General features: G+C 36.4%; 1 protein-coding gene across 4 annotated transcripts in view; it reads left to right on the top strand.

Moving 5' to 3' along the window:
* The window catches only part of GSK3B (glycogen synthase kinase 3 beta), a 172,961-nt gene extending 149,012 nt beyond the window's left edge, over nucleotides 1-23,949 (top strand). For 2 of the 4 annotated variants that reach the window (XM_016158805.2, XM_016158806.2), the window contains 2 exons: nucleotides 7,105-7,203; nucleotides 19,087-23,949. In XM_016158805.2, the coding sequence (XP_016014291.1) occupies nucleotides 7,105-7,203; nucleotides 19,087-19,154 (167 nt within the window). In that variant the 3' untranslated portion in view covers nucleotides 19,155-23,949. The remainder of the gene's footprint in view (nucleotides 1-7,104; nucleotides 7,204-19,086) is intronic. The other 2 variants (XM_016158803.2, XM_016158804.2) reach the window with 1 other exon arrangement.
* The last annotated feature ends 859 nt before the right edge of the window (nucleotides 23,950-24,808 follow it).

Raw genomic sequence — 24,808 nt, forward strand, 5'->3', positions numbered from 1 at the left:
CCTGATCCCAATTTTGGACCTAATCTATGTGAAATTTTACCAAGTCAAATTGTTTTAGCAAGCATCATCCTCCTGAGGGTATAGGATAGGATAAGGATTGGGCAGGGGTGAATAATGATTATCAACTATTTATATCAGCAGGATTATGATTTAGATTAAAGAGTTTACTGTTCTTACCAGTTAGCTGGGTTATCTGAAAGAAAGATAGCTCTGTGGGGAGCTAAGGAGTGATGGTGTATTGGCTAGGCCGAAAGAAGGGAGAACTGCTTACATAAAAGTTAATATTTGAGGCGGTCAGAGAGTATCATGCAAACTCAGGAGGACTGTGGATGTCTTGGGGTACAGGGGCAAGAGTATCTGGACATGAGGAAAGCGAAAGCAGATGGTGAAATAGAAAAGGGGTTCCAGAAAGCAAATTAAAAAATGACAATAAAGGGAAGAGAACACAAAAAGAAGTGGGAAAAGCATCAGAGAAGGAGTTTTTAAGAAGAACGTAGGAACGTGTAACAGAATAGAAAGAGAAGTTGGGGATAGGCAACAAAAGTCTTCTAGAAGCCCAGCTCATCAAAGGATTATACTTCCTTCATTTGAAAGCAATAGAATGCCTATTTATAAACCTTAAGTAACTTATTTATGCTAATTTAGCAGGTTCTACAATCTTTGTAGCAATGAATTTTAAACCGATTTTTCTGTTATAAAATAGTTATTCACATAAATATGGTCAACCCACCTGCTTATCTACTTTTCTGTGTCCTGGGCATTTTCTTCTAGCCTGCCTTACACTCAGCCACATCTAAAGTCGGCACATATTTCAACCACCTGCGGTAATGAAGTATCTTCCAATTATTCTCAAATTACGATAAACCTTGATTTGGGACTTTCCGATTTTTAGACTACCTAATAATTTGTAATAGCAAGGATAAATTTACATAAGACTGAAACTCTTTATATGTAAGATATGACTCAAATCATAAAGTGAAACTGCTTTACTGTGCAGTGCCCCTCCATTTTTTTTTTTTAACACTAAACTGTAAACCTTTTTACATGGATATCACTGTGTTCTATTGTGTTCTTTTGAGTGAAAATGACTATGAAAGGTCTCTATACGACAGTGAACTTGAGGAAATTCGTGTATAAATAAATGGCTTATTCTGTTAAATAAAGAAGAGGTGGAGCTATTCATGCTTTTCAAAGGAATTGATGCCTGAATTATTCTTTATTATTTTATAAACTAGAAGAGTAAATTTTCTAGGTTAGCAAGCTGTTTTAGGTGTTGAAATGCTAAACCAGAAGAAATGCACTGCAGGGAGAGGCTATGAAAATTCATGAGTGCCCTAAAAGGGGGCAGGTAAGCTTTAGTTCAGGCGACTAGAGTGGTAATGACAAATAATTGACTGTATTCCAGCTTTTAAGATCTAAATTATCAATTATTTATGAGAATTATTGTTGTTTTCCTTGAGATTATTTGGTCTACTCTCCTTCTTCAGCCATACTGGGAAGAATGTGGAATGACATAGGAAAAATAATCTAAAACTGATATCTTGACTTAAAGTTCTGTGTATCGTTTGGATACACTTCCAGGAAGGTCAGAACACTGGTAGTATATGATAACCAAGGCAATAAAAATATGCAGTATTTGTTGTGTTGCAGCCTCTGCAAAACCTTCCCAGGTGTAATCTGAAACCAGCCTCCATACTTGGAGAGCAGAGAGAAACCAAAGAAAAGGTAGACCACTCCAGATTGGTTGGTGGCAGGTTTAATAAGCAAGGGAAGGAGCTTTCCAGGCTTGTCTTGAGTGACATGCTGCAAGATGAGTAGATTTCAGCACTGGCCCAGCAGATCTTAAAAGTTTTTGGTAGAGGCCCTAACTGGTCAGGCACATACCCAATCCAGATAGTTTCCACACCACATTTCTATCTCAAGGCTATTTCCTTGGACCAGCTTTTGGGAGCAGGGAAGGCAAGCAGAGCACACATTCCAAAGCACACGGGAAGGAGGTGAGTTGCTTCCAATTGCTTGTGTCTAGCTAGAAGGTCAAACCTGCAGCAACATTTTTTTGATGACCTTTGCAACAAGTACCTCATGAAAAGAAGTCAGATCAAAGTCTAGTTGCCAATCTCTAGCTTACAGACCTTGGCCAAGGCACTATCTCCGATTTCCTCAATTAAAAAGTAAGGTAGTAGGAGTAAAGAATATTCAAGAACACTTCCAGTTCCAAAATTCAGATTATAAAAGTGAATCGACTCCAGAAAGACAAAAAGAAATAAAGCTAAAAACATAGACCATGCTAGAGGTAAGATATGTAAAATCATTGTATAAATAGATACAGAAAAATAGACTCACTTCCCCAGAATTCAAAATACTGACAGCATTATTTATAAACACTCAAAAGGGTTATTATTAGTTAGATAAAAGAACTCATAGTAATGCTACATTTATTAAACTTCATCAAGAATGGAATCCTGTATGTAAGATATTTAAGTTATTAAAGCGTATTCTTTTTAGTCACTAGAACTTTAAAAATATTAGCATCTTGCTAGATAACTTCTAAAATATAGTGCTACTGTAAATGTAGTACAGTAAGTGCATTCAGACATTTAGAGGTGATTGGTATAAATTGTGATGCTCCCATTTGGGCAGTTCCAAGACAAAGTAGTGATGGCTTTTACAGGTGTCATGTCATCCTCACAATGAAACATCACCAGCATCACGAAGCAGCAGGAGTAAGCCTTGCAATTATTTATTTACTATTTGTCTTTTTTAATTAATTTGGTATTTGATTTTTCTGAATGAGTATGGAATATGTAGGAACTCGGTCAGGGATTTCTTAGGCACTTTGAAATTATTAGGAGAGGAGAGAGGCAGTAATGGCAGGGGAGTTACTTATTTATCTAAAAAAAAATTGTCTAAACAAGCAACATGAGAATATAGTAATATGTGAAATGAAGGTGTACCATATTAGCATTTGAATTACTGCTCAAAAAAAGTACACAAATGAAATGGGCACATCATTGTTTAACCTTTAGAACCTTTTTTGTGAAGGGAGAGAAATATCAGTTAACTATGTGGGCAATCAGTGGCAATTTTCACACATACATAAGAGACCTGATGCACACAAAGAAAATCTGACTCTTCTAGTGTCAGGAAGGTCCCCAGGAAGAATGCTAATTCTTCATTAGCATTGAGCTCCTTCAATGCTAATGAAGAATTCCCTTCTACCCTATTACTGACAGGTCTAGTCAAAACAGGGTTATTTATTCCCTCTGGTTAACACATTGATTGTTGCTTTTAAATTTATCTTCAGCTTTCATACTATACAATTTGAACAGACAGTGTATACCCTACCCTCTGCCCCGTACCTTCCAAAACGAAAACTAAGAAAGTTTCTTACCTGCTCCTTCTTATCATTAATTTTGAGAATCTTGTATTTGGAAGAATAGAAATTTTAGATTAAGGGAACTTTAGCTTTTGTCAGGTGGTTAGGTATGGATGAGTTTATCCAGTTTGTGTTTTCATGGAAATTTTCCTTCTGTGGTTTGCAGTATAAACAATACAGCAAAATTTAGTTAAATGAATTTGGTTAAGCTTTTTGGTTAATCGATATCTATGTTGGTTGGTTCATATCTTTTTAAATTTATTTTGCTTTTCTTTAAATTATATATCTATTAAAATGTTTGATTATGGAGCACATAATGATTGATACAACATCAAAACATTCTTACTATTTCCTCATAAACTACTATGTGGTTTTTTGATGAATAGTTTCATAGCATCTGCAGTTGATTGAAGAAATCCTTATCATGCATTAACTTTTCTACAACCTTCTGGAACCTGTTGCCATGTTTTGAACCATGTCTCCTAGGTAACAGTCTTATCTCTTATCCTTCCTGCCTCTTACTTTTCCAAAGCTAGGCCCACTTCAATATTATGGACCTCCTTGTTCCCTTAATTATCTTCCTGCTTTCAAGCCTAACATATATATTTAGTAAATAAATTCTAGCTTACTTTTCATTTTCAATCTCTTCTATACTACGTATTCTCTATATTCAAGAATACAAGCACTTTCCTGATCCTGAAAAGTTCTGTTGCTTTGCTATTTCTGACCTCTGTAATGCCATCATTTTTTACATTCTTTCACTACAGCTTGCATTCACTCTCATTGCCTCTATCTCCTTAATACTCACTGCTGTAGATAGGGAGATTGGGAGTAGGTGGTAACTATTGCAAGCAAAAAACAATGACAGCCATTTTGGACTAGTTGTGACAACCCCATAGATATGCCCATAGTCTGTCCCCACGAAAGGGACAGACTTGTGATGTAGAGAACAAGACTATAACAAGAGTACAAGGAGCCTTGCCTCATTCACAGAGGCAAAAGCTATGACAAGTAGAGCTTCATAGATAGAAAGCAGTGGACCTTAAGGAATGCCTATAATTAAGGAAGAGAAGGACAATGGGGTATAGAAGTAGGAAGGATATAGAAGTATAGAATTCCTTTACTTTTAGGCTTTGACTCAAAATAATTCACAGAAATGTCTTTTCCTACCCCTCCCCCCCTCCCCCACCAAAAGGCCACTTACTAGCAACTCTAGGTTAAGAACCTGCCCTTCTTAATTGTTTTATAGACTTCACTTACGCTCTCCCCTGTGTTTTTAAATACGCCAAAGCCCCCAGGATCCCATAGCTTTGCTTCTTTTCTTGCCTCCTGATTTCTTTATTTTTCCCCTTCTTTGTCTTCATTAGTTATCACTCTCTCCCTACCCAAGGCCAATGACTGTCTGCTACCAAGAGGAAAAGAGGATTGCTTTTTTCAAGCCCTGCACCTGTATGTGTGCGTGTGTGCGTGCGTGTGTGTGTGTGTGTGTTGTCCCCTTACCAAAAATAAGACACAAATCCACCATGGCCCCTCAGTTGGACATACAGATACACAGAAAGATAAGTGATCTGGTAAAAGAGAGTAAACAAATAGAAAATGGGCAACATGGACTGTAAGTAAAGTGACCACAGACCCTGCTATTTCAGTTTATTTTGAAGATTATCTTAAAAGTAGCTTTGTCAAAAGTCATATATCAGAATCTCTGGTCATCTTTTCCTTTTTTAGATTTTGTTTTAGATGTTGGGCACTTGGTCATGGAAATCTTTTAATTTAAAAGTATCCTAAATATCAGATTGAATGCCTTTCTTGCTGTCTCATTTGTCTCATTGTCTTTCCATTTTCTATTTCTGTTGATCAGACAAAGACACTTAACTTTTTCTTTCTGTCCTGGGACCTAACACACTGTTTGGTGTTCAGTATTGTTCAAGGATGGGTGTGTGAGTGGGTAGATGGATAAATGATTCTAAAGAAGCCCTCCTATTTTAGCAGATTTTAATCTTAATTGGGATGGTAAATGTGACTTTGTTTTAGGTAACCGAGAGTAACTACCATATCCTTCATTCATTTTTAGTACTAGAACCATAAATTCATCAGCTATGACAATTAGAATTCTCTTGCTTTCCTAGATATGAGATTGTAGATTAAAACTGAATTTACTTGAAATAAAATAGCATAGGATTTTTTTTGTTTCTTAGAACCAAAACAGTTACTAAAGCCAATTATGAGAAAACAGCATCTCTTTGAACCTCATTGTTAGGGTAGTGGTTTTCTAACTGTCTTACCAGGGAAGACTTAATTTGGTGAGCTGACCTAAGTTTTCTCATTTATGGGGAAAAAGTAATAATTTATCTCAGTTTTAAGCTGTTCCACCCATTCATTTTTCATAAATCTTGGTATCAGCTTGTTGTCTTTTACCATAATTGGATATCATTTAGTTTCTAACTTAGTATAAAACTTGGATATTTAGGTACTAAGTTCAGTAAGTTACTATTAACAGGGACTTTGTACCAAAAAAACATTTATAAGCTACTGCATTAAAACATTTCCCTTGCTAGGGGCTAGAGGGAGGGACAAATGGGAAGTGACTGCTTAGAGGTTTCCCTTTGGGGTAATGAAAATGTTTTGAAACTGGATAGAGGTAATAATGGTTATACAAGATTGTGAGTATACTAAATGCCACTAAATTATATACTTTAACATGGTTAATTTTATGTTATGTGAATTTTATTTTAATTAAACTATTTCCTAACTTTTTAAATTTCATGCCATAACTGTGAATTGTCAAAATGTGTGCTGTAGCTCAAAGAATAATGTTTTTATGTAGCTAGTATGGTTGTGTAATTATTCCTTCAGATTGCTACATTTATTAAAGTGAAAATGAACACTCACTGGTTAAATGCTGGAATACCAAGAATAAACCTGGGTTATCCTGGGCAGACTGGGAGAACAGCCATGTCACCTAAAGCTAACACCAGATGTCTATATGTACAAGCTCACCACCACTCCTAGCTGTCTGTCTACATCATTAGATCTAGTATCGTTTTAAAATTATTTCTTAAGACTCATATACAGAACTTGGGTCTTCAAAGAAAACTATTCTGTAAACAGTTGACAGAAACTTTCAACATGCAGGTAAAAAGCCTATTTCAAACTTTTAAAAAGTAACAGAGCAAAATAAAATTGAATAAAGACATTCTTCTTTTTAATAAAACCAATGAGGCTTTAAACAGATGTTTGTTAAATCCTGTTTCCACTAGTGTTTGAATAGATCTTATCTGCATTGGCTTGTAAACAGTCAGGTAGATTGTTCTATGCATGCAGGGTGGGTGCATACACATAGACACACAGACTACAGTCATATTTTTTCTCTGACACCATCACCTTCAGTTCTTATCTATTGTCAGAGGATTTGGGGAAATTGATGTTAATGAAGAGTGAAAATAGATCTTACTAACATGCTTATTCTACAAAGTTTTGGCCAATACACTTCTCCCAGATATCTTTCGTTCTCAGGCATGTTCTAATTTCAGCAGATAGTGCCTTTATTATGTATTTCCGTGGACATTCTCTGTAGTTCATTGATTTAGTTTCAGATGTAGGTTTATCACATCTTTTTCTGTTATACCAGTGGTTTTTACTGTGGTATCTTATGTTCATTGTTACCAGTAAAGTAGTTTCACATACAAAGTTAAGTGTGAGTTTTAACATATGTGTCTTCTTTTCTCTAGAATTGTCAAGTAATCCACCTCTAGCTACTATTCTTATTCCTCCTCATGCTCGGATTCAAGCAGCTGCTTCAACTCCTACAAATGCCACAGCAGCCTCAGGTGAGAACGCATAAGACTCTTCTACAAATATATATATATTAAAAAAAAAAAAAAAAAAGACATGATTACCTCTATTTTATTTCATTTGATAACATGTGAACTTATAATACCTTCCAGGAGTCAAAAACAGCACAACCAAATGAATAAATGTGACTAAAATATAGCTTTATTTTCAAAAAGCACAAAAGGACCCCATAAATACTTTTTCTGTAAGATGTATCTTCAGAATAACAGAGTAATGTTATTCTGTCCTCTTGTTATTTTAAGTCATGCTTTCCTTATAAGTTCTTGATTATATATATCAAATGACATGCCAATAGCAGAAAGCAGTCTGTACAAACTTTATTGAAGGTAATTCACTTTAGTTCCATCACCTTGAATGTAAATTAGCATACTAGAGGCAAATTGTTAAGAAGTATAAAATATAGATTGGAGAATTTAATCATTCGACAGAGCTAAAACTGTGGTGCAAATACATTTAACTAAGATTTATATTAGAATGTGATTAGGCCTTTTTATCAAAAACAAAAAGCCCGCATGGTCTCCCAAGGTAGAGCTCCATGTACTATTGGTGCCTTAGCCAGCTAATGGTGGGGCCTGATTTAGTGCGAATCACTGTCATTACAGATATTCTGAAAATACCCAGTCCTTGAGTATGAATTGAAAGTTCTCTGAAGAAAGGCTGGATGCTATTTAAAGTGAAGTTAGAAATATAATAGGTAGCAGAATCAGGCTCAGAATTTGGTACCCTTTTTTTTTTTTCTTACAAAAATCAGATGTCAGGAGCTTACTTCATTAAATTATCTATTACATTGAACTAAATTGAATCGGACCCATTTTTGCCTAAGAGCATTTATGCTGCAGGAGATAAAATCTTTCATTATTAGTTCCTAGCATTCAACAGTAAGGTCAAAATCCATCTGTTGTCTGACACAGATTTGTTTGTTCCTATCAAATCTTAATCCTTTAGAGCATTGCTAATAAAGATGAAAAGCATTTCATTCTAGTCCATGTCCTACCCTCATTCCAAAAGAAGTCTCAAAAGAAAAGTCTCTTCTCTAGTTGCAATTTTATCAGAACGTACTGTCCTGAGAAAGTCATTTGAACTTTATTAGTTTCAGGTTTGTCTTACTAGTTCTTTTCATTCCTGTAAAATGAGTGACAGTGCTCTCCTACAGTAATTTTGTGAAAACCAAATGTGTACTGAAATGTGCTTTAAATTTTTTAAATGTAAAATATAGGATTTTTTTTTTTTTTAAACCTATGGCCTATTTATTTAGAAGGAAGACAGAATTGCTTAGACAAGCTGTTAATAAACTGAATAAACTACTGGTCCAGGTTGCTTTACATTGATTATTTAAAACTTGAAATAGACCCTAACCCTGAACTAAATGCATTTACTTTTTGGGCTAGTTTCCAAGAGTTTTATTAGAATTGCTGTAGACTGTGAATAAAAATGAGAAAAACAGTTTTAAGGTCAGAGTAATTTTAAATGATTTTCTTGATGTGAGAAACTTAACCAGTTAAAGTAAACTAAGGTTTTGGGACAATATGCCTAATAGGAGATGAGGGTAATCTTATTTTTAATGTTGCTTTGATTCAGGTTATAGTAGTTACCAAAAAATATTTCATTGCTAGATATATATTCTTAAAGCTATTAAAGTCAGATTTCAACATAAGTATGGAAACTGGCATTGGACTGTGATCCTGAGAGTTTACTTCAAAGTTAAAGTCAATCAGGGTATGAAGAGTTCACTAGAGAAGTAGTTGGCTGAGAGCAGAGCTAAAATTAGTTGAGAGAAATAGATGCCTTGAGTATCTTAAATGGTTACCAGAAAGGATTTCAGATACTGCTTTAGCTTCCTAGTGGCCAAAGTAAATAAAGAAATGTTATCTGTTCAAATTGCCCATTGTTCATTAGAGAAAAAGTAACGCTGATGGCTTAAGAGAAGCAGTGTGTTTCTGGACCTTCTCTTTTAGAAGTATTTCTACCTTAGGGCTTCAGATTTGGTACCATAAGAGACATATGGTAAATGAAGTTCTCATCTCCACTCTCACAATAAATGTAATTAGTGAGTTTCATATAGATACTTTTTAAGTGCCCTTCAGTGTAAGCCAAAGACATAACACCACAGTTTTCTTTGGGGCCAAAGTAGTGAGAGCCCAGTTTATCACCAAACATACCTCAGGAAATGTGATCTAGATGAATGGATTGACTATGTGCCATTAGTGACTGCCTGTATTTAAATAAATACATATATATATATATATTTTTCAAATAAGAATTTGGTGGTGTGAATTATATTCTTTAATAAGACCTTAAAATATACATGCTCTCTGTTATCTCCCTTAGCTTCAGTTTCTTTATTCTTAAAACAGAAACAGTGAATACCAACTACATAGAGTTGTGAGAAGTAACACATAAAGTATACAGAGTGCTTTAGTTAGTGTGTGTTTAAGGTTCAGGTAGTGATTGTAGATGAATTAAGATTCATTATAAAGCATTACTGTGTGGATCAAGGGCCATTAGAGTTCATACTGTTTAGTTCACTAATCCCACTTTAGTGATCTTGACTTCAGGATATATCTAACAGAAGGAAAAGAGCTACCAAGTACAGATATATGAATAGGAATAATTATATAATAACAAAAAGGAGAGCCAATCCAATCTGAATGATCAACAGTAGGAAATTGTTTCAATATGTTATGAATCTCCATTCTTATGGTGATTAATCTGTATGTGGAAAAAAAACTAAAAATCTTATATACCTTGTTGGTAACTGCCAAAATGTGTGTTTACATGTGTTTAGAGGCTAGATCGAAATATACAACAATTTAAACAGTTGTGTTAAATTAGTGGATATGGATGTTGATTTTTCCCCCCCTCCCATATACTTTCATACTCTTTTTAAATTGTTGTTTAAATACCTCAGTATCTGGGAGCATTATAGTTGATCATGTCTCTCATTGACATGAGAAACTCTTGAAAATTACATATATACTACTATCAGTCCATAGAGTATAATTTCTTATTTTGATATGTATGTATATATATACACACATATATATAACGTGTGTATATATACATATATGTATATATAAAATCAGAATATATACGTGTGTGTGTGTGTGTGTGTGTGTGTGTGTGTGTGTATTCTGATTTTTCTCCATGCCCCCAACAGATAGATCTTATTATTTACTCCATTTGGGAGACCATTTATCTAGACCATCTAGAGTAATCTTGAGAATTTATAGTTTTATTAATCAAATATGACCCCCTTTAGAGATCATCTGATCCAGTGCCAGATGAGTTAAGTGTGAAGTGTGGTGGGGAATTTCAACTAGAGCAGTTTTCTCTATTTGTTTTCTACGTCAGTCTTCTGGGTAAGGTTTCCTTCAATGCAAAAGTTCTTTTATTAAAACAAATTTGAAAACCACTAATTTCAGTTCACCTCCAGTAATAACTGATGAGAACTAGTCATCAATCCCGTGCTTATGTATATTCATTAATTGGAAGTTCATTACCACGAGAATAAGCTCATTCTCTCTTTTTATCTCACTCCATTAAAGTTGTTTTTCTCTTTTTTTCACCCTGAAATTTGTCCCCGCATCCTTCCTCCACACAGTGATTCTACTCCGGGGTTATATCGAACCAACACAGTGCACAAACAAGCCCTTCAAATTTTATTAATGGCTAACATGCCCTCCATACTAATGAGGATTTTAAATCCTAATCCTGAATATGTTCCAGAGTGTCAGGGTGTTAAGTTATCTGTACAAGTGTATACCACGTGCACATTTCATAAACATCAATTTTTTGTCTATACTCAGGTGATTTATAAAATCTATCAAACAGAACTAGACCAGGCCTACTAGGGATTTTTTTTGTTTGTTTTTTTGCCTTGTTTGAAATTACTGATAAAATAAATTAAATGGGACCAGATAAGGTTTACTAGAGATTATTCTTGTGGTGGTCTATGAGTGATTGCTTATTCCTTTATTGTTTGCTTAGCTACAGAGCAACTTTACAGTACATATAATATTATCAAAAACTGTAAAATACTTTGTTTAAAACTTAAAATCTTTCAGACTTTTTTCTGTCAAAAAGGCATAACTATCAAAGATGAAAATAAAACTGTTTTTAAGACAAGGAAGTTTCTAGTGCCTAAATATAAACTGAATTTCTGTAATCCATGTTAGAAATTGTTTCTTGGACTATAGATTCTGAGTTTAAAGACATTTAAATGCATACATTGTCCTCACCTTCCTTGGGCTGCATTTCGTTTATTAGGATTTTTGTTAATATCCTTTCCAGGTTGAAAACCCTTCTGACAGAAAAGGGAATCATGATAGGAGTTGGACAAAGTCTGTCTCCTCTGTCTTTTTGCCTGGTCAAGGGGCTTAACTTTTCGTGATCTTACTTTGAAAACCTTTAGCTGTTACCTTACTTAAACCAAACCTGTCCTATTCTTACAGATTCACGTTATTATTTTCTATTCTTCCTTGGATATGCGCCCTTCTGAAAGTTATATATTTTTAACATGAGCTCATCAGAGAAAACCCTTTTAGTTGGTTTCTTTGGTTCTTTCCCCTCTTCTTTGCAGTGAGAGTATTTGCACTTCCTTGATCAGAATTTTGTTTTTTATAATTTTCGGTATCTTATCAGTTATTTAGCCCCTTTCGAAGACTCTAGCCACAAAGTCATACCTATTTGTTCTCTGGACTTTGTGAAATCCATTCTGCTAAAGTCATAGTTCAGATTTAGCCAGAGCTTGTGGTCTCCCTTCTTTAGCTATCACAGTTATTTTTACCCCAGAATTCCTGTCACCTTCTATATCACCAGCCAGTTCTTTCTAGTTGGGCAGAATTAAAAACATAATATATAGTTATTTTAGAAAAAAATCTCCCATATTCTCATTTCCATAGATAATCAAAAGTAACATTATTTTACATTTTAGTCTATATATGAATGGACAGAGAGACATGCTTTTATTTAATGGGTTTATGCTATTTAGAGAGTAGAAAGAATATGACTGTATACTATGGGAGTATATGTCTGTATACTATTCAACTAGTATTCTAAGTCTGTACTGTAATTTATTTAACTTAGCCTTATCCTTAGACATATGAGTTGTGTCCCAGTTTTTAGAAGCAGAATTGCTGAGTCAAAGGTATGAAGAATTTTTTAAAGTTTTTCATGTACGTTGTCAAACTACCTTCCAGAATGCTTGTCCTATTTTACACTGCCCACTGGCAGTGCACTTTTTTTTTTTTTTTTTCATTTCTCCGTTACCTTAACACTAGCCAGCCCAGAGTGGGAGTGAGGGAGGCACAGTGTGCACATGCTTATTTTTAGGCATTGCCAACTTGTTAGCCAATAAACATGGGTGTCTTTTTTGGTATACCCATTTCATTCTTTTGGCTCTGTGTTTGAAATATGGACTTCCATTTATATTTGCCAGTTTGCCAAATTCACTGACACCAATGTGGTTGTATCTACCCCAAGTTAATTTCAAGTTTATTTGGCAAGTTAATATATACATACCTGAAGTCGAACTCGTTTAGTCAATATTTCGCCAGAACAGGGCTAAGTATAACTTCTAAGAAGCTTTCTTTTTATGCAAAAATATGTTCTCTCCTATTAAGTCAAAAATATTACTGGGTCCCCCGCCCCCTCACTCCAAAAGTGATATAAAATCTTAAGTTGGTGAGTGTTCTGTCAGACTTTCTTCCAGGTGTCCTTCAAGTGTTCCTCAGTTCTTTGCCCAAAGTCACTTGCTTATGTTCATATGCCTTTTCTTACTCTTTATTCTTAATCATATTTTTCCCCCCAACTTAAAAGATGAAAATGTTTCCTGTGTCCTTGGTGGCCATCGATTCCCTACTCTGAACAATTAAGCCTCTCAATTAAAATGTGCTTTGCCCCTGAGCTCAGAGAGCTAAGAGCTCTCTGCTGCTGCTGACAGATCGAATACAAACAGTCTTTTTGACAAGTCCTTCAGGTTTGTTGGTGGATTGGTTGCTGGTGTTTGAATTTTGGTTCTGTTTTTGAAATGTGACAAGCCAGCTTGGTGTCTTGCGCCACACCTTTTCCTTGTAATAATATGAAATGAGAGGCGATGATCCTTTGCTGAGGAAGATTGCCCTCCCTCTCCCTCATTATTACACATGCAAAATTGTCAAAATTGTAGACATTATGAAGAGAAAAGTGAAAATTGAGTTTCTCCTTACAGGTGATACTTTGATTTTATTAGTGTAAATTATGATTTCAATTTAAATATAAACTTTGGGTTTATACCTTTGATTCTCTGTAGTGGTCTTGTTTGTTCCCAGTGTCAGTTAAAACACTAATTTCTGAGACATAGTTTTATAGTAAAGACATCGCCACTTGGAACACTTGAATAGGAACATCTTGAGTTAGCTGCACAGTATAAGTAACATCCCAGGCTGCCCAAATCTCATCTTTTAGAGGAGTTGGCCTGTCATGAGACATTTCTAACTGTTATAGAAATAGGATAGCTAATGAATAGAAACACATAAAATGGGCTTGGGAGAACATAATACAGGAAATAAAAGTATACTTTATAAGCTCCCAAATATACTTATAAAGTACATAAAACACAAAAGGGATTTGATATATCTGAAACATGCTCTTTAACTAATATGCTAGCATTAAAAATATTAAAATTCTAATGATTTTGTAGCTTTTGAGAACTGGAAACATGTTGAGGGTAAATAAGGAACTAAATTTTTATTTCAGTTAAATTTAAGTAACCATTTGTAGCTTGCAGACACTCTGAGAGTGCAGATAGAACATTTCCATCATTGCTGCTGGGCCAGACAGTGAACATTTACATATATCAGTTAGAAGGCTTTAACTTTGATAGACTTGTAGTTCTTCTTGAATACGGATACGTGGTGGCAGAGTCTTTGGAACCCAGCTCCTGTGTTTATTCTCTGTCCTTTCCTCCCAACCTGTTTCATTGGTTTCCATTCTTTTTATTTACACTCTTTCACTACAGTTTATAAATGTCAGTCCTTCCATTTACTCTTCTTCCCCTTTCCATTTGCACATTAGATCAGACACATTTGGAGGGACAGAACTTGCCAATGCGTTAGATGTAGGGGGAAGGGAAAATGAAGAATCAAGGTGAGAATTTTTAGATTATGACCTGGGCAAGTAGAACAGTTTCCTCAGTATTGAGACAGCTGCACATCAAATCTATGACTCGATTATCTAGCAACTCTTACAGATCTCTGAGAATCTGGGGGGAAAAAAGCGAATCCTCTTCTAGGAAAATGTATATGTATCCCATATAGAATATTGTGCATAAAAATTTACTCTAGGACAAAATCAGAGCCTCATGAACTCTGTTGGAAACCTGATACCACAGGGCTTTACCCTCAGCTTCACTGTGGGACTGCCTAACTTGTCATTTTTACCTCTGAAGTCACACAGAATACAATTGGTTTCAGTAAATACATATACAAATTCTCTTTACCATATCTAGTACAAAAGCCATAGGACAATAGACTCCTCTTAGGATTGGGGAAAAAACAGTTGATCGTATGATGCAGTCTTCTTGTGTTGTATAGTTTATTAGGAACATACCCGATTTTTTTAGAGGACTTAGTCATTGGTGCTCTCATGGACTTGTGAGCCTAAGCCCTAACTGGCATTTAAGTTCTTTGACATGTATGTATGTGGTGGTCATCTATTGCTACATATCAAGATACCCTAAAATTTAACGGCTTAAAACAAGAGTAAACATTTATTATCTCACACAGTTTACATGGGTCAGGAATTCACAGGCAGCCTAGCTGGATGATTCTAGATCAGGGTCTCTCATAAGGTTGTATTCAGAATGTCAGCGTTGGCTGCAGACACCTGAAGGCTTTCTGGGGCTGGGTGATATACTTTCAGGGAAGCTTGTTCATATGGATGGTGAATCTGTGCTGGCCGTATGCAGGAGACCTCAGTCCCTTCACCACATGTGTGTATCTCCATAGTGCTACTTGAATGTCTCACATTGTGGCTTCCCCTGAACCAGGTGATCCAAGAAGGAGGACAAGGTGGAAGCCAGTGTCCTTTATGTCCCAGCCTTGAAAGTCACACATCATTATTTTTGCAGTATCCTGCTGGTTACACAGGCCAACACTATACATGACTCTTTGGGCCATCTTGAAAGGTGGCTACCACAGTATTAGAATGATGTTATATCTTCCTCCTCCAAAGCCGATTATTCTCTCCGTCCCCCCTCAAGTCCATCTTCAGTTCGTTTGTACTGTAGGAGCATCAGAAAGGTGGTAATGGGCATTGCTTTCTAGGAAGCTAAGAAGTCAGTGAACTATCATATCAGCTCTCTAGTTCTTTCCAAAACACTTGTAACTCTGTATACCCCATACAGACCGTTTGAAAATTTGAAAATAAAATAACTCTAACTTTAATTCTTATCATAAATTTATTAATGTGTTTTAATGTAACCCTTTTAGATAATAGAAATAGGCTTCTAGAAATCACAGTGGCTTATGTAAGGGTTAGGGACTTTCCGAATGAAAGTCCCCTAAGCTCTTTTCTCCCTTTGCCAGGAAATTTTTTCTGCTGTTCTCTGCTGCCGACAAAGGTCATCACTCTCTTCCTCTGCTCCCTCTGCTCAGCTCTTCTACTTGTTAGCCCTGCAGTCTTACATTACTTAATCTCTTTGTGCCTCCATTTTGCCATTTGCAAAATGGGAACAATAATTGTACCTATTTCTTGGGGTTGCTGTGTAGGCTAAACGACATGCCTGCAGCATGTACTTAGTATAATGTCTGGCACATTGGTAAATATTCAGATGTTAACAGCTAGCTGCTGCCACGAATTTTTATTATGGTGGTGATGGTGGTTGTTGAAGTCATACTAAACTATAAATTTATGTATTTTCAAATGTCTCTTTTACATTTCCATTTATTGAAGTTACTATAAGCCAAGTACTATGCTAAGCACTTCATAGGCCTTATTTCATAAATAGATATTACCATTTCACAGATGAGGAAATTGAGGAAAGGTTAAGTAACTTGTTCCAAAATCACACAACTATTAAGTTGTACAGCTAGCTCCTGTTCGCAGTAAATATTCATGGAATTGGATTAGATTTTTAAAAGTTTGTCAGTGAGAATATCAGAGCATCTCAAGACTAAAAACAAGACTGTACAGTCAGTCTATGATGATTCATAGTTGGATTGGATGTTTTGTAGTCAAAAGACCTTAGCCCATCCTTTAACCAGGTAGTATCACTTTTACCAGCATGACTATAAAGAAGGGAATGCAGGAGAAGCAAAATGAGCTTTACTGCTTTTAAAGTTATTGTTTCAATGCTTGAGAGGGAAAATTATAGAAATTAAGAAAAACATCCAAATCAAGTGACTATCAGAATTTTAAATTAATGAACATTTATTATAGAAGACCCATATTCAGTTATCGTAAAAATAAGTTTACAGAATTGAGAGTGGGAGCAAAATAAGCATGTACCAAGAAGAACTTAACTATTAAATTTTTATTCATCAAGTGATTATTGGAAATTATTCAGATAAAAAAAGATCATTAAATTACAAACCTGAGGAGCATGAGTGTCTTTTCAGATTTTATTGTTCATAGGTAAGTTTATTTTCAGTTATATGCGCACTTAAAAAAACTGCACTTTTTATTCTGATGAGATAAGCAGCCTTTGAATTTATTCAAGGAAGGGGAGACTAGGTTTGGGGATGTCATAAGCTCACAGGTAGTAGCCAGTGAAAGGACATAGACAGATTAGTAGCGAAATAGGATTTTGTTAAAGAACGAATTAAATAATGGTCTGGGTAACATGTAGATAAACTTTAGTGGGTGTTGGCAGTGGCCAGAGCTGCTAACAGTGCTAGTATATGTGCTGATGTTGTGATCAAGCAGATAAATTCCTGATGATTCATGAATCTTTTAAGTCCTGGGGGAAATTAGAACATGACAGTTTTAACTGACATCTTCACATAACTGAAAAATGAGAGAAAAGTGAGTGCTATTTGATGATGATCACGCATAGGTTCTGAGTGTCATCCAAAGCATGCAAAATGCTGCAATAAGCTTGAATATTTGAGGAACGTTATAATTCTGAAATAGCTCTGTGGCCTTTCAGGCTTTCTCTGGCCTATTGTTTTTAATGCAGCCTGTGCCTAAATTGTGAAAATGAACGTTTTTCTTAAGAAAGACTTACAGGAACCTATGGCCTGAATAGGAATTGATGTTAGGTTATCGATGCACAGAATTTGGGTGATCTTTGAGAGTAAAATCCCTGATAAGCAAGGCATATCCAAGAAAGACCAGAAGTCATGAATGAAGCATTTGACATAGTTATTAACTGTTTATTGGAAAAGGCTGTTTACCTGCCTTTGGAGAATAGGTTCTGTGTCGTATACACTCTCCTGCCACCTGTTCATGTGCCGTACCAATAAGTTAATATGGTTCCATGCCATGAGCAATGAGAAGCTAGTGCATGGGCCCTGATACCATAATGTCCACACTTACCTGCATGAAAACAGGGTTAGAAGCAGCTATCACTGTTCTGAAGGCAATTAAAAGAATTAATCATAATAACCATTCAACTTAAGAGAGGTAGACATTTTTTCCCCAAAGGCTAAGTTAAATGTATATCAAGGCAGATTGTTTTGAGGGCAGGAAAATCAGAAAATTAGGAAAGAAGTATAGTTTTTATAGAGTAGCCACTGAAATTATAAACCGAACAGTTCATCCTTAAGGATGACCATGTATCTTTTGGAGTCTTTTGTTTCTCATTGTAATTAAAAAATTCAAAGTAGAAAAATCCAAAGACTGAGTGTTACATTCAGCCATGACATTGTTTACTCATCATAGGATATAGGAGAGCTACAGTCTCCAGAGAGACAAAACTTCTGGGTCTGTTTTTTGGTGTCATCAGCCTTGATGGCCAAAGGTGGTGTGACTTCTAGGAAGACAGTTCTTGCAAGTTGTTCATCCCAGTCCAGCCACTTTTTTTCTTGCTCAGGGCTTAGCACGAAGTGTTTGGGAGAATATTTGCCCAGCAGTATGTTTCCAGTCATCTGTGAGATGACAGGGAAGCAGTAGGCTAGCCACTGAAATAGCAGTCTGTTGCCTGCCTGAGATGGAGAGTCAATCCGGACACGAGAAAATGCCTGCTTAAATGTTAATGTATACTGTGAAATAATAACGGCCCTTTGAAAGAGAAGAGGAGTTAAAGTTAGTTATAAAGTTATACGTATTTCCAAAGGGTTAGGCAGATTAAGCTCAGTGCGAAGATATTTGACTACAAGATGCTTTATTAGGTCGAATAAGTGACTTGGTACTACAGTGCCTATTTCTTTTTTGCTAATCGTCTATCTTCCATTTCTATGAATAACATAGAGGGACTGTACTTAGAAAGCAAGCAGCTGAATTTGATTTACAGATGTTAACTTTCATTGACTCCACCAATTTCACCCGCTTTAGGCAGATAGCATATTGTAACATAGTTCAGAATTTTTTAGCAGATTTTTCCAGCTCTGCATTGTAAAGTGAGCTAGACTCCGACTGAGTATTCATACACTCTTAATCCCAATGGCAACCAGAGCTTTGACAGAAATGGTCTCTGGCTACCTGAGTCTGTAACTTATTTAAAGACAGTGTCATCCTGCACCAAGGCCAGACCAAGGCATAGACTTAGCTCTAAGCAGAAAAAAAAGTCAGATTTCCTAGTGTTGGCCATATTTAAAACAACATTCCAGATACAGCTTGGAGGACCACACAGCTCACAGTCTGCAGTCGAGGCAGTGTGCTTTTCTTTCTGGGGTGACATAGCATTGCTTATACCCTCTCTTGGAATTTCTGATTTGCAGATGCTAATGCTGGAGACCGTGGACAGACCAATAACGCCGCTTCTGCATCAGCTTCCAACTCCACCTGAACAGTCCCGAGCAGCCAGCTGCACAGGAAGAACCACCAGTTACTTGAGTGTCACTCAGCAACACTGGTCACGTTTGGAAAGAAAATTAAAAAGAGAAAAAACCCGTTCATTTTAGTGTTCAATTTTTTTATTATTGTTGTTCTTATTTAACCTTGTAAAATATCTATAAATACAAACCAATTTCATTGTATTCTCACTTTGAGGGAGATCCAGGGGGTGGGAGGGGTTGTGGGGAGGGGGAAATCGGAGCACTAGAACACACAATCTCTCTCCCACGACAATCTTTTTATCAAAAGTCTGCTGTTGTATACTTTAAAAACAGGACTCCTGCCTCATGCCCCTTCCAAAAAAGACAAAAACTTTGTTCTGTGCTGAAGTTTTTTTTGAACTTTGTTTCTTTTAAAGTCAAATGTAAGACTTTGGTATAGTGCACAGCTTGAAATTGGTTGGGAGCTTCGCAGGTGTAACTCAATGGGGACGTAAATGTCACTTGTAAAATTAATCCATATCCTCGAGTATTTGAAGACTTGCCTTTGGCATATTGGTGGCAGGTGTGGCAGACAGAAAAGGAAATGTGTATCATTTGTAACCCTGGGATGTCAATAAAGTTTGAAACTGTAAGGGGAAGATTCTTAATTAGTTGGTTCGTTAAGATTTTGTTTTGCTGTTAATCAATGCTAGTGGTGGAGAAAGTTTTGTAGGAGGCTGTCCGAGGAGGAACATGCGTGCTCTACCAGGTGGGTCTTTGCCTGACGAGGGGTTCTCCACAAATTGTAGTACAGTTTTAAACTGGTGACCTAGGAGAAGACTGAAAAGGGCTACTCCGGCTGCAGAGGTCAGAAGCTGGTGAACCTGGAGGAAGGGGACAGACAGGCTAGGGGCAGATCTCACCACTGTGAATAAATTAGTCCAGATTTTTTTCAGAAGTTGCTTCCCTTGGAAAGATACACTTGAGAGGACTTTATAGTTAAATAATGTGAACTGTAACAGTCTACTGGTTTATTTTTCATATTTTTTAATTGCAGATTGAGCTTACCGAAATCGCCACATTCTGCACATAGATCTAATTTTAAATCCAAATCTAGAATCTGTATTTAATTTCAGCTTTCTTTTAACCTCATGCTTTTTAAATTTTATTTATTAATGCATGTCAGATAGGCCATTATGATTTTAGATGGTAGGACTATTAAAAACTGCACATCAAAATGATATAAACAGTTACTTGTACCTGCTGACTTTATAGGAAAGTTGATTATATAAATGTGTGTATATATGTTATATATACATAGATCCAATTCTGCCTTTTGTTTTTGTTCACGGTATCAAAATTGAGTGGTTGAAGCGTGAGAAAAAGGATGTTCCCCCACACCCCTTAAGAGTTTTTGTTTTCTTTGTGTATCAGTGAATGGTGTAAGAATCAGTCTCTGTTTTTGAAGAGAAAGCAATATTCCTTGGAAAGCAAGGAGGGTTGAAGGATTATGTTTGCAGTGAGGAAATAGATTTTCACAACTAGTTTGTTTTTATACTTTTAAGGTTGACATCTTCGCGGGCCTTATATACTCTAAAACAAACCTTAGTCACCTTGGTGCTTATGGGCCATCACTTGACCTATGAATCTTTAAGGCACAATCAGTTGTACTTTACATTTAAAGATCACTTGAGTGATGGCCGCCTTTCCCTCCTACCCGCTCCTTCTCCACACACCTTCCAAGGCTAGCTGAAAACTGCAGGGCTGCAGAGCTGAGCCCTAATTGTGTGTAACCTCCCATCACCCTCCTCATTGCCACTTTACGTCATGTTAGGGGTCTCGCCCTTCAGGTGATTTGGAAGTGGAATCACTTGGCAGCCCTCATGCAGGTCCCAGCACCCTGCACTGCTTCTTAACCAAGTGTGTGTGACTCTCCAAGAGAGTCCTACTGCCTGCTGAAGTGAACCAGTACCCAGAAAGGCAACTGTGAGCCATCGTAGTTTTCACTCGCTGTTTAGCTAAGCTCTTAGGCCACAAAAGGGGATTTCTCAAACCTCTGGTTATATCAGAGTTCATGAGAAAGGAAACAATCAAACCAAATCAAACTGAATTTTATTTTTCATAATGAGCTTCTGAGAGCTAATTAAGATTGAAAGAAGTCTGAGTCAAAGTATTTGGCAGCATAATTCCTAAAAGGAGTGGCTTTGATAGACCATTTTCAAGAAGGATTTATAAGGAAGCTGAACAACAGGTCTATGACAAAAAGACCTGCTTTCAGACAAACTGCCCAGCCAAACGTCTGGACACAGACACTACTCTGGACTTGCTCGAGTCCATGAAAATCTGTCCTTGTTTCACAAAACACTTCCCCCCCCCGATAAATGGGGTAAGAGAAGGAGAGAGAGAAGTCAGATGCTAGTCTCTCATTTTATTGTGCGTGTGTGAGGGCCGAGGTGCGTGAATTTTCTTTCTCAAGGATCATGGTGGGATCACAGAACTCTTTTATACAAGTGAGATCCAGGTCTCTGAATATCTTTTGTAAATAATAATAATAATAATAATAAGCTCCTCACCAAATTCAAGCTTGTACATTATATTTTCTTTCAGTGTTTTTAAATTTAAGTTTTATTGTTTTGTATGTAAATATGTGGACCCAGGAACTGTTATTAATGAGCAAAAAGTTACTGTTCAGGGCAGCGATTCTGTTTAATAATCAGACAAAATGTAGACGAGCTTTTTAAAGCCATATAGTTTTAACTCTGTACAGTAGGTACCGGCCTGTATTATTGTAACAATAACTCTAGCAATGTATAGTGTATCTATATAATTTGGAGTGCCTTCGCTTCCATGCGTTTGGTTAATTTTTGGGGTTTTTTTTTCTTCTCATTTTTAAAATTTGAATTGGTTTCTCTGTCCATGTCTCCCTGTCCCACCCTTTCCCTTTGAAGTAATAGCTCAGTCATAACACAGTCTCTGTGCCCCTTCACAGTGAATTTCAGTGATATGTGCTCAGGAGTGGAAAGAGGAAACCATGTTCATAGTCTCATTTCAATCAAGCCCTGCCTTTGTTTTGGTTCTGAACGTCTGTTTCCCTTCCCCCTCAGTAGCAGTGACCGGTTTCATTTCATACTTAGGCCATCCGGGGACTTAGTAGAGTGCCAGGGAGCCCTGGAGCTGGAGGATATCAATAGTTTAGATTTTGCTCGTCTCTTCCCCACACCCTAATCATGGGTCTTACAAACAGCAGAGTCCACACTCATTCTCCTTATCTCCTTCCCTCACAAATGAATGAGAAAGAGAGAATTCGTTTTCATAAATCAAAATTTCTTAATAGTATCAGGTTTTGATCATCGGCGATCTCATGTTGTAGCACGACTGCTCGCAGTTGCTGCACGGAGTGCTTCCGTGCCGAGAGGACTGTTTTACACGGGAATTCTTAGCCCATTCCCGCCTTCCTGCCGCCTCTACCCCTGTTCAATGAGCTGTCATTTAAATGTCTTTTTTCAAAGATCAGTTTAATTCTTACTGTGTGCCCATCTAGAAAGCCTTTTTTGAAAGAAAAATCTCAAAATTATTTGTTTTGCCTCCAAGTATTCATGTAAGATGTCTTTGAGTAGAAGGAAAAACAAACTTTACCAAACCAAAGGTTGCTATTTTTGAAACAGCGTGTGTTCATTCCAGCAAGGCAGAAGACTGCACCTTCTTTCCAGTGACATGTTGTGTCATTTTTTTAAGTCCTCTTAATTTTTAGATACATATTTTTGGTTTGTGTTCTAACAAAGCCTGCCTAACCAGTCATCTTGTCTGCACCAATGCAAAGGTTTCTGAGAGGACTATTGTATTCTCTATCCCTGTGGATATAAAGACACTGGCATTTCGTTTCTTCCTTTCCTTTTTTACGGGATTTAACTTTGGACTCTTCCAAAGGAAGTTTGGCCAATGCCGGATCCCCAGGAGTTTGGGGGTTTTTCTTTGTTTTAAACCAAAATTGTATCTGATTCCTGTTGTTCGTGGTAGCGATCATCTAATCACAGAGCCAAACAGTTTCTCCCCTATATAGAAAAATAAACTAAACATGCTTAACAGTAAAATCTGTCTTTTCTGGTAGAAACCTGAGCCACTGAAAAAGAGAACTAGAAGCAAAGTAGAGTCCTAGACTAAGGTCTACCTACGTTTGAGAGGCTTTGAAAGTAATCCTTGGGGTTTGGATTATTTTCACAAGGGTTATGATGTTTTTATTCAAGTTTGTTGCTCCGTTTTGCACCTCTGCAATAAAAGCAAAATGACAACCAGTACATAAGGGGTTAACTTGACAAAGTGGACTTCCTTGTGTTAATTTTTGGGTTTTTTTTTTTCCTTACTATATCTGTCTACAGGCAGATACAGATAGATGTCTGAAAATGTGCTTGCCTGTAAAATTTGCATTTATAAATGTGTTGCCGATGGATCACTTGGGCCTGTACACATACCAATTAGCGTGACCACTTCCATCTTAAAAATAAATCTAAAATTTATTATATATATATATATATAAAGGACTGTGGGTTGTATACAAACTATTGCAAACACTTGTGCAAATCTGTCTTGATATAAAGGAAAAGCAAAATCTGTATAACATTATTACTACTTGAATGCCTCTGTGACTGATTTTTTTTTTTTCATTTTAAATATAAACTTTTTTGTGAAAAGTATGCTCAATGTTTTTTTTCCCTTTCCCCATTCCCTTGTAAATACATTTTGTTCTATGTGACTTGGTTTGGAAATAGTTAACTGGTACTGTAATTTGCATTAAATAAAAAGTAGGTTAGCCTGGAAATGAAATTAAAATTCACAAGTGTGTGGTCTTTATTTCAGTTCCCATCTTTTCTTCACCCTACCTACTTTGCCACTTCAATATGTAGTCACATCACCACCACTGTTCCTCCAACTAGAAACATGGATCTTTGTTATGAAAATCAAGATACGAGCATTAGTTCTCGTTCTTTCAAATGATCTTATTCCATTGTGTAGCCCTGAGAGGTGCAGCTTCAATCTTGGAAACCTTTGGATTTGGTGTAGAGGAAGTTCGCAGACACTGCTTTAAAAAGAAAGCATCCCCGAAGGGGACAAATTTTAAAAATTAAGAAAAAATTTATGAGCTGCTGTCTTTGATTACTGTGTTTATGGTTTGGTGTAGCTGTAATTTCTTTTTAACTTTTCATCCCATTAATAATGGTCTTTGGGAGTATCTGTAAAATACATGAACACCACAAACAGTGGGGCTGTACCTCCCAGGTAACCAACACATGTTGTATTTGAGTCTGCTCATTTCCAATACTGGATGATGTATGTAAACATGTAATGTCTCTTAGTGCAAAAAGAAACATTTTTCTTAGGGCTGGCTCTGTCAGGCCTAATCTAAAGGCTAGATATAAAGTCATGTGACTGCTGCTTCAATAAAAAAATTTATATTGGATAAAGTTTGGTCCTCTTTATTTGTTTTGGGGGGTTAGCTAACATTTGTTTACCATTTGCAGTGGGGGATGGGGGAAGGAGTTAAGGGCAAACATACAAGATGTCACTTGTGGTGGGGGCCTCCTGATGACATTGAAGTGTATTTGTTTGGGATTCAAACAAATGTCCTGCCCTGTTTAAATAAATAGGAATTGAGCAAGATATCCTTTTAACTTAAAATCCTGGAAGACTA

Source organism: Rousettus aegyptiacus, unplaced genomic scaffold, assembly GCF_014176215.1.
Source record: "Rousettus aegyptiacus isolate mRouAeg1 unplaced genomic scaffold, mRouAeg1.p scaffold_m13_p_4, whole genome shotgun sequence".
NCBI lineage: Eukaryota > Metazoa > Chordata > Mammalia > Chiroptera > Pteropodidae > Rousettus > Rousettus aegyptiacus.